At 37.6% G+C, this 18,515-nt stretch overlaps 1 protein-coding gene across 1 annotated transcript; it reads right to left on the bottom strand.

The window, feature by feature from the left end:
- Nucleotides 1–5: 5 nt before the first annotated feature.
- Nucleotides 6–18,490, bottom strand: LOC121315783 (putative ATP-dependent RNA helicase DHX57). Its single transcript, XM_041250182.1, is given in 23 exon segments — nt 6–1,505; nt 2,649–2,849; nt 3,316–3,450; nt 3,699–3,773; nt 3,987–4,124; nt 5,131–5,214; nt 5,471–5,550; nt 5,553–5,565; nt 7,008–7,284; nt 7,622–7,824; nt 8,454–8,625; nt 9,843–9,939; nt 10,426–10,542; nt 10,807–11,009; nt 11,488–11,542; nt 11,965–12,098; nt 12,342–12,466; nt 13,025–13,220; nt 13,551–13,672; nt 14,414–14,595; nt 15,195–15,390; nt 16,072–16,336; nt 18,286–18,490. Coding segments are annotated over 21 exon segments (2,907 nt in total). The 5' UTR covers nt 15,349–15,390; nt 16,072–16,336; nt 18,286–18,490; the 3' UTR covers nt 6–1,361.
- Nucleotides 18,491–18,515: the final 25 nt, after the last annotated feature.

An 18,515-nucleotide genomic window follows, 5' to 3' on the forward strand; every position in this document is an offset into this window, starting at 1 on the left:
TATATATATATATATATATTTTTTTTTTTTTTTTCAAAATGATTTCACAGTTATTATGGCATGTAAGTGTAAATGCCAACAGGAATTTGGAAATTTGCTGGCCGTTATGTTTTTCATACTAAGTTTAAAAAATAAGAATTTATTTTTTTTGTTTTTTGCACAAGTTCTTAAAAATGTCTTTGACTTCAGCATTTCTAAAACCTGGACATTGAAACTGTCTTCCAAATAGTGTGGGTGGTGTTGAATGGTAAAAGAAGCTATATAAAATAGTAATACAATCTCTGTAATGAAACAAAATGATTATGATGTGATTATTATGGTCAGAAAAGTATTGAAAGTTAAGATTTTTTGTTTTCATTTTCTGTTCATTTGTTTCAAATGTTGCAATTGCATTCATTTGTACTGTGAAATTGCAGTGCATATAGAAAACAAAAATGCATGGCAAATGTCAATAAAGCCAAAACAATCTTGTTTTCAATTATGTTGTGCGTAATCATGCTTAGATTAGTTCCCATGAAACAAACTATTTTTTGGTAAGCACTGGGTAAACCAAGTCTCATCACAATAGATGCATTAAAAATGTGTGACATACTGCTCTTACAGACTTACAAAATGAGTCACTCTTTGGAAATGGGTGTTTTACTGCATCAAAGTGGTGGTCTTTACTTACATTTACAAGAAACACAGTAATTACTGGTTAGTTTGCGGTAGCTTTTTAATAACAATCCTTTTTTTTTTTGTTTAAAAGTCTTTGGCAGTACCAGTAAAACATTTATTTACTTGTTACTCAAAAAGCCCTTTTAATTTAAGCTGATCATTTTTAATTGTAAACATAGGTAAATAAGTGCATTGCACTGTTCTCATACACTGAATGCAATCATAACTGAAAAGACTAAATATAAATGTCCTAAAGCAGATCCATCTATATTTTACTAAATTCTAACTGTGATATACATACTTTGATTCTCTCAAATTAAATTGGTCTAAAAAAAAAAGAAATCCATTGAAAACTGGCTCCTAACAGGCTCCTCTTTGTGCATAAATTGTTGGAACTGATTTAGGAGAATTGGTCTCATCTAGGCTGGATCTTCTATAGTATAGTTTATCCACACATATGTTGGTAAATTATGTATAGCCATGTTAATATTCACAAGCAAGTCAAACATGTTTTATGTGTGCACTTATGTACAGTACAATGACACTTGCTGTGACAAAGATGTAAAAAAGTAGTGAAAAGCATAAACTTTTTTCTTTTTTTTTTTTTTTTTTTTTTTATGTGAGACATAAACTTCAAACTGCTCCCAACTCTTCCTGCAGTTCGAGTCTGTCAGTACCGGCGGGCTGGATGCAGTGATGTGTTTCTACTGTGTAGTAACAAGTTTAACAATCATGTCAATAATCCTAGACCCTCTGGGGCAACTGCATAAGTCCACTGTGGGAGTCTTGATTTTATCTTTTAAAAGCTGATCTAGTTCCCAGCAAAGCTCTTTCACCAGTTCTGCAACCTGTGCATGAAAGAAAGCAAAGTACATTAAGTTACTCTTACTTTGTTAAAGAATTACAGTACAGTTGCACTGACATAGAAGATCGTAATGCATTCCAGTACGCAACAGCACTGCGAACAGACTTGTAACTTGTTTCACTGATGCTGATTAGAAGTCATCTTGGACTACCAAATGTTACCTTAGGAAAGGTAGTCCAAGATTAATGCTAATCGAGGTCTGTGAAACTAGCTGTTTCTGGTATGCAAACAAATCTTTATTAAAAATTATAATGACATGGGACAATTCAGAGACATAAGAAATTATTAAATTAGATTGCTGACATTGAGAGCAAACTGAAGTACAGAAGTTTCTGACAACCTGAAATGCCAGGAAAATGTGCAAAAAATTCTAATGGTAAATATGAACCTTTTAAACTGGGAAAAATACTCTATATTCCAACAAGAGTAATTAAACTCTGAAATTCCATATAGTGCTCCACTGATAATCATAATCAGAGGTTCAAGTTTTCGGTAAAAAAATATTTTTTACAGAAAAATACCTGCCAAATTTAATGTTCAAGTTACCAGCATTTATTTTATAAAACCGATAAAAGCAGAATCTCCACTTGTTTTTATTTTGAACTCAATTTTCCAACATCCCCTGCTGAGAAAGAATGCGCAAGGCAGCTTCCTGTGACAGTGCGTATCTGGCTTGTTGTTACATACACTCTCCTTACAGTTTCTGTAACATCCAGAACAACATTCCAGTGTCTGTTGCCAGCTTGGAAAATTAAGTCTGCATTTATTACAATCAAAGCAGACTTAATTCATTTTAAAACTGTTGGTGAAAAGGAAGTTTTGATGTTTGAGGTACAAACTTTTAACAGAACTGACAAACTGACTGGGCAGTGCAGCATTTGTTTTCCACGATTCCTTCATTTGGCCTGGCTTTAGTTTCAGGCGAGTAAATGCCTTCTGTCACAAGCAGTGAATAGAACGTGTTTTGTTTTATTGATGTTAACACTGTTAATATTACATTACTGTTTAAGTTGTTTGTGTATACTGATTTTTACCAGTTTCTATTTTTTTAAATGCAGAAAACCGAACAAACTCAAACCGACAGTTTTGCAAAAATGACCGAAATGACGAAAAGCTTAAGCATTACCTGATGTGAAGCAGCTGCAAAGCAGATCCAGCCGTCATCGAGGGAGATGACAAACTACCCTCTCTGTAATTCTACTTTGACTTGTCCACCTCCAAACAGGACCAGTGGGTACACAGACACCATGCTGCAGTCTCAGATAAAAACTTGGCTTGTCTTCACCTTCTCATGGTACACCAGGTAAGGGCTGTCAAAGTGTCTGTCCTAAAACACAAACACACCAGCCAAAGAAAAGGGTGTTTTTTAGAACAGATTCTCTGGACTGCAGGAGCAATCTCTGGAATTGTTAATGACTACAAAGCTACAAGTTTAAATGATTGCTCTGTGGTATAGACCTTCCCAGAATAACCATCTTTACTGCTAGCCATTGTGGAGACATTTGCACCAAAACCATTCAACAAAAGGGCTTAATAATTAAGGACTGTATAAAAGAAAACTAATTGGATCATACATGTACTTAATAGTAACACAAGAGAATACTGGTAATGTGCTCACAGGAATGCAAATGTATGTTTTTTGTGAAGGTTAAACTTTCTATTAACCACATTCTTCCCACAGCTTACCGAACAGATCAAGGACACAATATGGCATGCAGCTTTTAAAAGGACTGCAAATCATAAACCATTTCTCATGCAAAGGTCCTGTTTATTATTGTGAACACAGGGCTCACCGGATAGTTCACAGAGGAGGGGTGAACATGAACATTGCCGTCGTTCTTCGTCATGAATCTCAGTTCGTCTGCTTTGGGTTGCATTTTCACTGCACCTTTGCTGGTTAGCTGGTATTTACCTTGCGGAGCCCTTACCTGGATATTTTAAGAATAATAAAATAAATATTATATACATTTATATATAGTAGTAATGCATTTCAAAAGAGGCATTTTAGAATGTGTGCTGTCTAAATATTATTGTTTTTAAGTGAGACCCTATTCACAAAACTCAAATAACTAAAACATAGACACTTTATAGTTACAATATTTTAAGAAATTGCATTATAATACACTGACTCTGACCAAGTATTACAATATAAAGGCTTAAAAAATCTGAATCTTACCTGAACCACATTTGGGTAGAGGGCAGCACAAAGCATGGCTCACATGAGCTTGATGTTGTCCGCATTAGAGTTAGCCTATGGATAGGACAAAGTAATAAGAGCAAATTCCATAACAAAGATCTTTAGGGACTACATTTTCCACTGTGGGACAGTTTACAGCACAACAGTCACACAGTGGAAAACTGGAAAAAGGTTTATATGCGGTAACACATTCTGCACAAGAAATGTTAATTATTCTGGAGAAACACATCCAATTACTTCTTAAATCTTAAATGATTGTTGTCCTACTTCGTGACCCATAGCTTCCAATATGCCATCTTCTCCTTTGCTACTCATCCTTTCAATGACTCTGGCTTTAAGCCCCTCTTTCACAAACCCAATATCAGATAGCAGCTCTGCAAACTGTCTTTTTAGACTGGCAATTTCCTGCAAAATGAAAAAAAAAAAATGATACTGATATCCAATAGTATAACAGATCAGGACCTTAAGAACAACCATATGAAACGAAAACACTTTTTGGGTAAACTGGCAGACAGCAGGAGCTCCTAATAATTCACTGTCACAAAGACAGCTGTAGTGACCAGAAACAGGAACCAACACAGAGAGGTGGAGTTTGGTGAAGCTGAGTGGTTGGTTGCGCTCAACATTTAATGATTAAACAAACAGCAAATAAAAAGGTTGTAACAAAACAGGACACGACACTTGTGGCCAAAATAAATAGACAAACAAAACGAGTAGACACTAACAAAACAGGGTGGACGAACGTTACAAAACAAGTACGGTGCTGGTCCTGGTTTATGTTTCTCCTCTCTCCCATTCTCCACTCCCAAACACACAACCCCGAGTGAGTGAAAACATGCTGCTTTTATGCTAATCAATCATTCAATTGGAGTCTCGGTACAACTGCACGTGAATTTACTTAGTGCAATTCCCTGTGCTCACATATGACATTTTACCTGCACGTGAAGTGCTGTGCAATCCTCGTGCCTAAATACAAATATAAATTTTAAATCACTTGTGTTCATAACCCATATTATCCTGTGTACTAACTACAATACACCAACATTAACACACTACACGCAACATACAACACAAATAAATAGCCTGGGGATGGGGCACTTTGCCACATTCATACATAACTATTAAAACACTTTATAGTGCGGAATTAAGAAATACTAAAATAACCTGCATTTTAAAACTCAGATTACCTATATTTGTAGCTTCATTTGCTGAGTGTTACAACATCCATCTACCTTCATCTGCTACATTCAAACTAATGTAAACTAAATATAATAATATATATATATATATATATATATATATATATATATATATATATATATATATATATATATATATATATATATATACACACACACACACACATATTTTCTTCTGCAATTTATATTATTCTTAATAAAAAAGGTCTTACCTGTAGAACTCATCCAGATAAGAAATGTTCCCTGCAGTATCTGAAACCTGCTTGGGCACCCTGCTTAGCAGCAGATTTCCATGCCTAAAAGGGAATAAAGCATTTATACAAAATAATGAATTACACTCTTCCTTACAGAAGACCTCAGTTACAAACCCCACACCCTGGAACAATCCAGTCAACCAACATACCACTCTATACATTCAAAATGACCAACCATTTAAATGCAATGAAGGTACTGGATTTACTTGGCAATACACAATGTACATCATGCTTATGCCATACTGTTACACACAAATAATTCAAGAATACTGTTCCACAGACACTGCACGAAGCCTACCTTGTACGCCTGCAAGACAGCCAGATGGTCACTGTTGCCTAAGGCAAACTCTAGCTTTTTGATATTGGCCTCCTCTCGATACCCCATGGAGAGACCTAAGTAAAAAATTCATTCATATACAAAATTATGCTCCAGTCCACTTACTAAACCGTTTTAATGTACAATGTGTGTAATAGTGTCAATTGTAATTTATTACGTTTCCCAACCTTTCAATATTATAGAGAAAAGTGACAAACATATTTCTCTGAGCTCTTTGTAGATTGCATGATGATACCCTCCACTGTGTTTTTATTTTATTTAGTGTGCCTAACTATTTTTCTCCCTAATTTAGAAGGTCCAATTATTGTCTATCCTCACCTTTGAAATTCCCCACACAGCTCTGGGGAACCGAATGTTCAGTGGGCCTCCGATCCCACGACCAAGCCAGCTTCCTCTTCTACACCCAGGAACTCTACAGTGAATGTTAGCAAGAATGTGAATGTGCCTGGCTGGCAGGGTTTGGTTTAGTGTGATGAAGACAAACAGACCCTACCTGTTTTGCCTCCCTAACCTGCAAGAGCTCCAGAACCAATGTGACACTCCCTCTGGAATTCCGTGAAGATCAGTGACTTCACACAGCCAGGACGTGGACCTGCGCTCCCCTGACTGTATACACTACATACTTTGACGCAAATGTATGGAGTATGCATTACCTACAGTCTTACATTTCAACTGTAATGTTAATTTGAAAACTTGGTCTTATTTAGTCCTGCCTTCATAATATTATTATAGTCTGAGAAGTTGCTACTGTCGATGTAATTGGCTATTGCTTTCACCAAGTTTTTTTGTTTTCTGTAAATATTCCTCTCAGTCTTTTGTACTCTCCCTTTCCAAGTTAACAGACATGCTCCCTAAATTTTTTTTAAAACAAACCAAAAAAATTCAAAAGGTTTTTTTAAAAAAAAAAAACCTGTATCGGGACTGCTCAAATAAAGAAACGATAATATTATATTTCTTATTGATCGCCTTGCTATAGCAATATAAAGCATTCTGACTCCAAACACAGAATATTGTATTTAATATATAGATTTACCTTACAAAAATTCAGTTGACAGATAGGTAAATTGGTAGGTTAGGTTTAGGGGGACTAAGATGGCGGAATCCAGTCGCTTATTCACCAGTCAAACACACATTGCAAGGGAGTGAATTCAACCGTACTTTTTAAAAATGTTATAATTTTTATTCTTTATTGAGAAAAACAGGTTTGTTGGTCACATGTTTCTAGCAATTCCTATTCTCTAGCTACCGCTTGCAGTATATTAACAATTAACATTGAGATGTTGGGAACCAACAAAGTACAAGAAGCTTGATAACATGCAAACTCAAGCTGTGCAGCAAAATTGCTATGCGTATTTGTTATGCATTCAATTTAAATATCATGCGTAATTCATATTTTTTTCAAAGCGTAAAACACTTCTTATCTGTTGCACTGGTTTCCTACAAAAGAAATAGACACATGACTCAGTCCCCAATTGTAAGACCTGGTTATGAGACTTACGAATGGCGATTTGAAGGCTAAGCTGGCTGCAATGGTCAAAGCAGGGTCCAGGCAGCGGAAGGTGGCACCAAACAGCATCAGTTTCCCAATCCAAACGTCCACAGGCAGCGAGGCCAGGTGATAGCCCAGAGGAGTCAGCTTCTCGTCTGGCGTCAGGGCTCCCAGGTCTTGCAGTCTCTGTTTGGCAGCTTTCACAATGTTAGCTGCTGGAGGCTCGATCAGATTGGAGAAAACTGACTCTAAAGTTTGGTTGGCAAACATTTCTAAAATTTTGATCCTTTAAAGAAAAATAAGAGACACACATAAAACTGTTCATAGTTTTGCTACGACAAAGTAATTTGTGTGCTGATGTACTGTAGGCTGGCTGCAAATTTTGTGACTGAATTGTCAAAAAAATTGCTACTGAATTATCAAAGAAATACTATATTCTATACAAAATATAAAATTGTTTAGGAGAGGTCACTGAGAAAGCATGCAGACAGGTCAGGAACTGGCTTAAAGGGTACTGGAAGAACTTCACACACATCTCTTATGGGATTGATAGGAATTTCCAAACGACCCTATCTTAACTTTTTGTCATACCAACAATTCTAGGAATATTTTATTTTTCCAACCTGAGGCACAGCTGTTCTAATGGCACCCTTTGAATCTGAGGCAGCTGCTGCTCTGTGAGCTGGTGACGGAAACAGTAACTGGTGAAGAGATGAAAGCAGATTCCAAAGGCAACTCGCCCAGCTCTCCCTCTCCTCTGTAAAGCATTGGCTCGTGACACCCAAGAGTCTTCCAAGCTCTCCATGCTCTTGCTGGCGTCGTACCTGAAGTGTTAAAACAAAGGGGACAGCATTTCATCTCTGAACATCTTGCTTGTGCAGTGCCAGCAGCTACAACACCACACCAGCAAATGTTACTGTCAAAAGAAGACAGTTACAGTGAAATACCAGTACACTATCTTAACAAATCCTGTTAGTTTAAAACGCTTCATTTTAAATGCATAAGCACTCCATCGCAGGGAGAAAAATTACGATTTACACAGAGCAGCTGCTTCAGGGTTAGAAACATCTACTGGTCCTGCACCCAGTCCAGGGTTTCAAAACTCTCCTTGTTTAGTTATATTATTGAAATCAACAGGTGCCAGGAGTTTAAACAATCAGGCACCTGCTAAATCTTCTCTAAACTGATCACACTTAATTAAGTCTCACCTGCATCTGTAGCTTGACTATTTATAAGTTGTTCATGCAGCTATATGGGAAGGAACAATACGTTTAACAGGGGTTGCTCAAACTCCCAGCTACTGAATCACTGAAATAATATACTTAATTCATGGTAGCTCGGAAACCCAAGACTGGGTATGAGTTTCTAACCTTGCTACTTTCTATGTGACCAACATTATTGAGACTGAACAACTGAATTGTGTATCTGATTGTGCACACTGTTGAAAATCTTTACCTCTTCTTTCATCTTCCCTGAATCAATGACATACACCACGTCATCAATGGTGACTGAAGTTTCAGCGATGTTTGTGGAAATGATGATTTTTGTCACGCCCTCTGGTGGCCGATTGAACACAGCTTGTTGTTCCTCGCTGGACAGCGACGAGTGCAGTGGGTAAATGGCACACCTAAAATAGACAGACATAAGCATGATTCAGACAGAACCAAAAACTAGGTGTCCTCAGAGCTGGTCAAAAGCAGAGGATGTCGAGTACTCTCTCAGAGTTAGTTTTAATCAAGGAAAGTTGGTAAATTCAAAATTAAATGCGATGTTGTGGCCAGAGAAGGCGCTTTTGTGCATGCTTTGTAAACAATAAACCAGGTGTAAATAACTCATTTCATTCTACCCTCTTTTCCTTTCATCCCTTAAGTGATATGTATTTCCATACATATCTTCAAATGCAACGTTAAAAGCATTCACTTATCCAATTACGTTTTGTATTTAACCCAGTTTGGTTTTGCACAATCGTAAATTTTACTGAACTGAAGAATCTTAGGACAGATCGTACCAATTTTAATAATACATTATGGTTTATTGTAAAGGCTGGTATTGCTTTAGGCAAATACACTGTAAATGTTATATCAATTCTAACACAACACTCACATGGTTGATTCGCACAAGTGTAAAAAGACAAAGGATTCTTGAGATTTAAATTATACAGAAGGTCCCGATGTCCTGTAAAACAATCACTGGACCTCTAAGAAAATGATCTGGGGTAAAAAGAAATGAACGGTTCACAAGGGACTAAATCTCACTGAAACCACCTGTTTATGAGGTGATTTTTTAGCCCTGTGTGAATCGGGCTATAGATATATCAACACTACAGAAAAAGCAAGAAAATCATCTGTGAATGGGTAGTGTCCTCCCACCTCTTGAAAAAGCCATAAGGAGACTCCTTATTGAATATATAATCTATAGCCACAAGACACTCTGCTTCATGATTTAGGGAAATTATTATTTGCATCTATATCGCAATGGCCCCTAAAAGGGTTGTCACTTGTTACGGACAGGCATGTACACAAGATTACAAATTAGCCTGCTTACTGAGGCTTCCAGACTCACCAGTGATTAATGTTCACACTGTCCTGCTGTATAACCCCTTGAAAGATCCTTAAGTTAGCCTTGCAGTCTTAAACTAATTTTGCCTTGCTATATGAGGTGGCATGCCTGACAGGCTGGCTGCATTGTGTTTACTTTGGGTCAATGGTGGAGCTCCAAGAACGAATAAGAGACTTGCATTGTCTGATTCATGAAAAGACCAGCTCCAGTTTAGTTTTTCTTTATTTTTCTATTACCTTTTTAGCATGTCTCGAGCATGTTCAATATAAAAAAAGATCTCCATACCTTGTATTACGCCTGCCATTAAACAGACGATTGGACTGTAGTTGTTCATACAGCATCTTGATTTCTGCTAAACCAGGCATAAATACCAGAACAGCACCTAAAAGAAAATACAACATACATTTGTAAGGAGGATTTCAGACAGCCTTTTTGAAGAATTTTGTATTTCTAATTACAGTTGTTTATGCCACTTGCCCACTATATGAAATCTGGTCTCAGTCCTCCTGCATAAATGAAACAAATACTATGACAATAACAGAAGCACATCTGGGGTATTTACAATTTAAGCTAGGTAATCATCATACGGATGTGCTCAATCTTTAAGCTTCTGTATCACACTGCATTATCTGGTATTCTGACCAGCAAGTGTGACTAAAACATGAAGTCTTAGGTCCCTGTACTATTATATAGACCACGTTAAAAAAGACAGAAGATCTTAACACCTTATAGCTTATTAACCTGATTCATCAATTACCTCTTTCCACCTGTTTTTTTCCCTGTCTTTGACAAAAGGGGGAAAGAAAATCCCATGTTAGGGATTAATGTACTGAAGTAATATAGCGTTAAATATTGAAATTATTATTACCTGGTGGATAGTTGTGATCCCTATCAACTATCCACTCCAGCAGATTCTCCACCAGATCCATGTTGATTTTCTCAAGATCCATGGCTGTCATTGTCTTAAGAACAGACTTGCTTACCCCTTATGAAATTCAAACAGACAAATATAATAAAAAAATCTACATTTCTTATAAACTGAACCAAGCCAGTAAATAAATATATAATATTTTACATTTATTGTGGACTGTTTTTTTATGCTAGAATTTTAAGTTAAACAACAGGTGCATTACAGTGTGACTACTATGATTTTTAATATTGATTGCTTAGAGGAGCTGGGGAAATCAGAGGTCTGTCATTGTTACTAAAAACAACTGCAGGTGTCCAGGGAATTGAGCCTTTAGGTTACCTTTATAGAGTACTGTCATTTGTTGGAGTGTTAGCTGTTGATCTGGAATCGAGTCTTTGACAAAGTCATCTTTCTGAAAGTGCATGAATGACCACATGTCATCCTCCAATTGCTCCACAGCATTCTGGTTACTCTCCCCTTTGCTTGACTGGTTGCCTTGCTTTCCAGAGCGCATATACAGGCTTCCATCTTCTATAACATATCTGTGAATAAACAAATGATATTACACAGTTCCCACATATGATGAAGCAAAACACAGTTTACATCTTCCAAATGTTGCAGAATAAAATCCCCTATTGTATCTGAACATATTTAAATAGACTAGGTCAGATAAAATGCAGGGTCCCAATTCCTGTTTATATACGAAGTGAAACAATTTTTTCTCATATCCAAAACTAGATACAGCATGAGGAATGGGACAGATGTTCTTGCTATTTTTTTTTTATCTAGCATACATGACTAGTGTTCCCTCTGTAGCATTTGGAAATCAGGAATTTCAAAGAAAACCTCTCTATTGTTTGCCCTCTAAAATAAATAAAACTACTTGTAAAACAGTCCACTCTGAGCCTGATCCTGTGGATAAGCAAGAGCTGTTGATCCCAACTGGATTAAACACAATGAGGAATTTCTTCTAAGAGTTAAATATTTAGTTTCTTCTGGAAAGTTTGTCTTATTTCTTACCTGGTTTTTTCAATGGCGTCTTCCAGGAAAAATGGATCAACTGGGAATGTACGACCTTTAAATAGGAAATACAGAATATGTTGAAGACTCTCTTAGTTTTACAGCTAATCCTGTGATTCAGATGTTGCATATGGCCCCACAATCATGTTCAATTCTACAGTAAAATATAATTCCTTTAATATACTACCCAATGTAACTTGAATGCCACAACGCCATGCTTCCGCTACTACTAAAAAGAGGTTTAACATGACAGATTCAAGCTATGGCATAGCCCAGGAAGACAATTAAAATAGGCTTTATTCATTTTTTTGGTGTTTTTATAATTTAATGTTTTTTATGACTCTTCTGGAAAAACTTAAGGTACAGCTTTTATAAGCATATGGGACACTACACATTTAAGTTTCCCATATTGTATGTAGATGGAACAGTGGAGAGACACCCACAGAAATGAACCGAAACACAGGAAGCCTTTCTTACCTGGTATGTTAATAATGGGGCAGGTATAAAAGTATTGAGAAAAGAGTTCAGGATTAAGTGTGGCACTCATGAGTATAATGCGTAGGTCAGGCCTCTGGATCATTATATCTTTCAGGACCAACAATAGGAAATCACTGCAAAGGAAATAAAACAAAACATATATATTTCTGTATTGTATTTAGGACAACCAGACTTAGAAAAAAGAAGCGTCTGCTTCTGCTTACAGTACGTTTCTACACAGAGAGATCCCCCGGTGTGTGAAGTGCCCTTGTGTAGCAGAAACACTTTGCTCCGTTAGTGTGGCTATAGTGTCTTATTTCTCTCTGGTTTACTGTTGTGAATAATCAAGAGTGTTGAACAAATGCACATGGCATTACCTTTCTTCTGTTCTTTCGTGGACCTCTTCCACAATAACATGAGTAACACCTTTCAGGTCTGTGTCTCCCTCTAGTCTCCTCAGCAACACTCCAGCAGTGCAGTACAGCAACCTGGTGACAGAAGACTAAAGGAGGGACAGGTAAACATTATATTCCAGTGTTGATTATTCATTAGCAACAACCAATTATAAATTCTGAGGTAAAAACTAGACAAATGTTTCTGATGTCTTTGTTAATGTAACAACTGAACACACTATCTAAGGCATTAATCAAAAGGGTTGCCTAATTGAGTATTCCAGTATTATCCATAATAATATTATAGGCTGGTACTGAAGTTTGTAAGTTACTGAAATTGTAAATGTTGGTCTTGGAAGTCCTCAGAAAGCTTGGTTTGTTTTTTCTCAGCAGTGTCACGCTGCTGCTTGTGTACCCTCGAGTAGTCATGTCTTTTGTTGGCAATTTTAATACATGTATCATTATACTGTATTTGAATTTAAGACACAGGCTATTTTTGAGAAGCAAAAAAATGTTAAAAAAGCTTATCTTAAATTTGAATGAATACGGTATTTAAAAAAAAAAAAAGCAATACATTACATACAAGAGAAACTGTCACAAAATAACTCTGACCAGTACATAATGACATCAAATGAAACAACTAAAGCTCAAGATCCTGAAACCCAAACCTTCACACTCTCAAGTCTGATCTGATACCCCACGGTGGTCCCCAGTCGATCTGCTCTCTCCTGAGCCACTCGTTCAGCTACAGACATGGCAGAGATCCTGCGTGGATGAGTATAGATGATGTTCGCCACCTTGCCAGCAGGCCCCTTCAGGGTGTCATCCAAGATGAACAGTGGGATCTGAGTGGTTTTACCACACCTGCCATCAGAAAAGAAGAATTAAGGATCAAAAACTGGGATGGATGCTGTGCCGTTTGCTAGCGCACTGCAAATTATAAATTACTAATTAACACATGCTCAATTCAAATTTTACATTTTTGCGCACAAACTGTATAAAAGTAAGAGTAGCGTTTAACATATCAAGATATTATTGTGCATGTCGACACCTAAACGTACTATAAAATCTACATAATACAGTTCATTTCAGTTAATTGTTGGGTAATTTTTATTAGGTTATGGAAGGAAAATTACATTACATTACATTACATAAAAAAGACAACAAATCAAATAACCCCCGCATGAAAATCACCCAGTCATTCCACTCACGACCAACACCTGGCTTCGACTCAGCATTTCTAAGATGTTTTTTTCTTCTTGCCATGCAGGGAGATTCTGTCTTTCCTGCAACATCGACAGAAAGCGCCTGGAGGACTAAAAACAAAGGATCAGCTCAGTGAAGCCATCAGTGATTAACATAATTGAATGCTTGTAAGAACAGAGACCTTCTCATGCAAGGCAAGGACTTGTACATGCCACCCTGCACCACCAGATGGTGCTCACTTGTTCCTCTGAATACAGGGCTTCTCCATCAGGTTACTTTTGCTAGCATTCAGGCAGTTTCTAATTGGCGAAGCCATCAAGACCATTCCATTTGATGTACTGATTAAACATATTCACATCTGTTACTACTGTTGATCTTTACACAGCACAATTTAGAAATCTAGAACAAAATCTGCACCTGTAGTACTTTAGGGTATATAACAGAAAATCACAGCTTAGCATTGAGGTCTTCACCAAATCCATCAAGAAAACACTAAATAAATTACATAGGTTAAATTATTCTATGACTGTCCAGTGTGCAAATATACTAGCACTTAGTATTCTTTTGTCAATCTATGCTTAATTTATTATTTGTTTATTTAGAAGACGTCTTTATCCAAGGCGACTTACAGAGACTAGGGTGTGTGAGCTATGCATCAGCTGCAAATTCACTTACAACAATGGCTCACCTGAAAGACAGAGCAAAAGGAGGTTACGTGGCTGTGGCTGAGCTGGAAATTGAACTGGGGACTTTACTTTAACCACTGGACCACACAGCCTTCATTTATTGTTTTAAGAAAGATTTTCAAAGGTTTATAACCCATTAATGCTCTGAATTAGAGATAAAGGCACAGTATGCTTGTTCCTGAACTGCCTACAAAGCTTTGCGTTTTCCTGCTGCACACTCTCTGCTTTCCATTCGTACTTCTTGGTGAACTTTTTCTTGAAGTTCACATAGCTCTCGTTCTCCACAGGGACTGCTGGGGGATCCTCCAAGTCATCCTCCTCTTCTCCAGACTCCACTGCTTTCTTCACTGAAACAGAGGCAGGAGGTCCGTGCAAGGTTAAACACCACTTGGCACTGCATTAAAGCACCATGAATTAAGTGAAATCTGTCACTACAGGGCTGTTCCATGAAAATGGTTTGTTCCACTGATTTCACACTAATGGGAAGCCTAACATTTTCTGGTGATCAGTCACATGTAATACACAGAAAATTAATAATCTGAAAGACTTGGGAGCGATATTGATAATGTAACAAACCTTACATTTATTGTTTTTGAAGCTATACAAATATTCTACATCCTATATCCTACTCGAAAAAAGACTATTTGATACATAGATTTCAAAAACAAATCATAGACCATATTGTTATTTATTTTCTTTTTTTTTACCTTCCAATTGCTTGGGGACATCCTGGATAGGAGAAGCTCTTTTAACACTTTTGCTTTTTATGTGGTGTCAAGTGCAGTTGACAGTGTGCCTTTAAGCTGTATCTTTTACTGCACTGCAAGTTCTGTACTAGTACCCTATTGTGAAGGCAACAACAAGCAATTGTACTTTAATTACAGTAAACCTTTTTTTAAGAGGTGGGGGGCAGTTTCTATGGAAGTAAGGATCAACAAAACTTTACCTGTTAAGCTTTCCAATGGCAAAATGTGAGATGGGGATCTCGCAAACCTCTCGTTGCTCCTCTGAATCAGGCTCAAACACTGCACTATCAGAGACTTCCACCGGGTCATCGTTAGTACACCAGAACTGACCATCATCACGGTAATCAAGCTCATTATACTTCTTCGGGTTCAGAACTGCAGTACTCTTCACAGTTTCTATTGCCAGAAGAATTGCTCCTTCAGACACACACCATAAGAGCAGCAGAAAATGTACTACAGCAATTGTCGAGTTGTACAATTACAGACATCACCCTCTCACATTAAATGATTTCAACACAAATTAGGATTATTATACTGATTCTTACTGACTTCGGCAACCTAAAAGGATTTATCTTATGTGTAACAAAAATAATTGTACATTTGTCACACTTTATATATATCTAGAGAACCACTTATCCAATTGCGATGAAACTTGCTAAGGACGTCATATAGCACAACTAAAAATTATCAGAAACTGGGGACATATTAGTAGAATACTGAACAGTCTTCCTGTATATCACAGAGATGAATGCTTGTTGATGAATCACATATTTACGTTACCATTTATTAAACTGTACAATGTGGTTTGCCAAATATTGCCAAAAAAATAAAAAAAAATATATCCCCATCAGTCACTGTGTGCACAAATGTACCATGTTAGTTTCCTATCTACTTTGTAATGCATATGATTATTTCAAAGTTATGGCAGGGCAGCTTCTCGAATTATAGAGTTCACACAAATTCTCTCTAAAGAGAAAAATAAAATAAAATTCTAACCGAAGGGGATATGAATTGGTATATGTTTGGAACAAAATATATACAGAATTTTTGTATATCATGCATAAAAAGAACACTTACTTGTCAGGTTCTTTAAAGTCTTGAGTCTGCAGTTCCTGCAAAAGTTATTTAAAGCTTGCCTGATTCTCAGAGGTCATGTGTATTGTCTGCATTGGCATTCGTGGAAGTTCAGTTTTTGGCTGAGGCCTGCTGTTCTCTTCAGGTCTGGGCCTTGGCCTGTCTCCAGTCTGTTTTAGGCCTCCCTCTGCTACTGCCACCTTCCCCACCTCTGCCTCTGCCTCTGCCTCTGCCCCGGCCAGCTCTACCGCTAAATCTGCCACCTGGTCTGTAGAGAAAAACACAATTCATAGATTTATGACATCACCATCCTTTTGGACATTTTCTAGCAAAACAGATATTGAAACTGTGTTAAATATACAGCTGCAATATATGTTTATACAGTTTAAAAAGACACTGAATTTACTTAGAAGTGAGAAAAGTATGAAAACCTTGACAAAATAGAATTGTATAAAAGAGCAAACCATATTTAGGTGATCAGACATGAGAATACTAAAGTTTGGGAAAGATTCATCAAACATATATGTTACCAAGAACTGGTAAAATACTACTCTTAACAAACATTATTTAATTGCCTTCCGCAACACACAAGGTAAAAAAAAAAAAAAAAAAAAAAAAAAAAGGCACAGCTTCACAATATGATTGGCAGTAGGGTTGTCTGTGCTCCGGCTTTGCTAGCTCTGGCTCCGAAGTGGCTCCAGTTGCTCAGCTCCAACTCCAGACTGGCTCCAGAGCTGATGGAGACCTCTTGCTCGAGCTCCAGAGCTGATGGAGACCTCTTGCTCGAGCTCCAGAGCTGATGGAGACCTCCTGCTCCAGATCCAGAGCTGATGGAGACCTCTTGCTCGAGCTCCAGAGCTGATGGAGACCACCTGCTCGAGCTCCAGAGCTGATGGAGACCTCCTGCTCCAGATCCAGGCTGGCTCCAGAGCTGATGGAGACCTCCTGCTCCAGATCCACGCTGGTTGCAGAGCTGACGGAGACCTCCTGCTCGAGCTCCAGAGCTGATGGTGACCTCCTGCTCGAGCTCCAGAGCTGATGGAGACCTCCTGCTCGAGCTCCAGAGCTGATGGAGACCTCCTGCTCGAGCTCCAGAGCTGATGGAGACCTCCTGCTCGAGCTCCAGAGCTGATGGAGACCTCCTGCTCCAGATCCACGCTGGCTGCAGAGCTGATGGAGACCTCCTGCTCCAGATCCACGCTGGCTGCAGAGCTGATGGAGACCTCCTGCTCCAGATCCAGGCTGGCTCCACCAGTCCCTGCTCCAGCTCTGCTGCTCCTGCTCCAGAGCCACTGAAACCTCTAATCAGTAATGTATGTTCCTGACTATCATAATAACATCCTATTTAAGTTTTTTTTTTTTTGTATTGTTCAATCCGGTTAAAGCCAAGGCTTCAAAAATAATCAACAGATAGATTTTCTCACTATTCATTACTTAAAATGTCTAAAGTAAATTACCAACAATGAATTATGTTTGGATCGTTTTATACCAATTCTGGGACAAAAAAAAAAGTCAGTCAATATTCAGGGTAATGCATTTTAACAAGACCAATGCATTCAAATACGGATGACCCCTTATATCAACAGAAATGTACATTTAGGCAGTGTATATATTTATTTACTTTGTTCATTCAAGTGTTTAAACTAAATAATTCAGGCAGGACATTTTACAACCCTAATGGCAGCTAACCTAGATGGACGACTGGGTGCGCAAAACAGGCTGAAATCATCTCCATCATCCCAGTTGTCCTCTGCTTTCCTGGTTCCGCCTCCAAATTTTCCTCTTCCTCTTCCTCTTCCTCCAATGGTAAAATGTGAGATAGCTCTCAGTAGTCTCATGTTAACATTTATTATCAAGGTACTCCTGGTAACTCTAGCACTGAATGAAGTGCGTCAGGGCAAAAATATTTTTCACATACACCCAGTAAACAGAATACAGTTCCAAAATAAACGAAGAATATAAATGTCCCCATTTTTAAATATGAAATTAACACAAAATTTAGCTAACATATATAGTTCCTGTACCAAGTGATGTCTTGATATATAAAATTACATATTTTGTAATGGGTTATGTTAATAAAAGCTGTTTAAACACATCATTCCTATCCCAATTTACGTAAATTACATATTTTGAATGGGTAATGTTAATAAAAGCTGTACAAAACAACGTTACTTTTCTATTGAATCAAGCAATGCACAAAGTAGCACGTTTACGTACTTTTTTAATGGAGGACCGGAGAGAAGAAGTTTTACATAATCCAGTTCCTTTACACTGTGACTAAACAACGGCCTGCTGTGTTGCTTTATATGTGTGCCAACATAACTCATATAAAAAAAAAACTAAATCGCATCTTCAAAACTGGCACAAGACCTTTCAATGTACCGGCTCTGCAGTTTCTTTATTGGCTCCACGACATGGGGTTTACAGTTTTCCTTTCCGGGTTAGTA

This window comes from Polyodon spathula, chromosome 5 (genome assembly GCF_017654505.1).
Source record: "Polyodon spathula isolate WHYD16114869_AA chromosome 5, ASM1765450v1, whole genome shotgun sequence".
NCBI classification, from domain to species: domain Eukaryota; kingdom Metazoa; phylum Chordata; class Actinopteri; order Acipenseriformes; family Polyodontidae; genus Polyodon; species Polyodon spathula.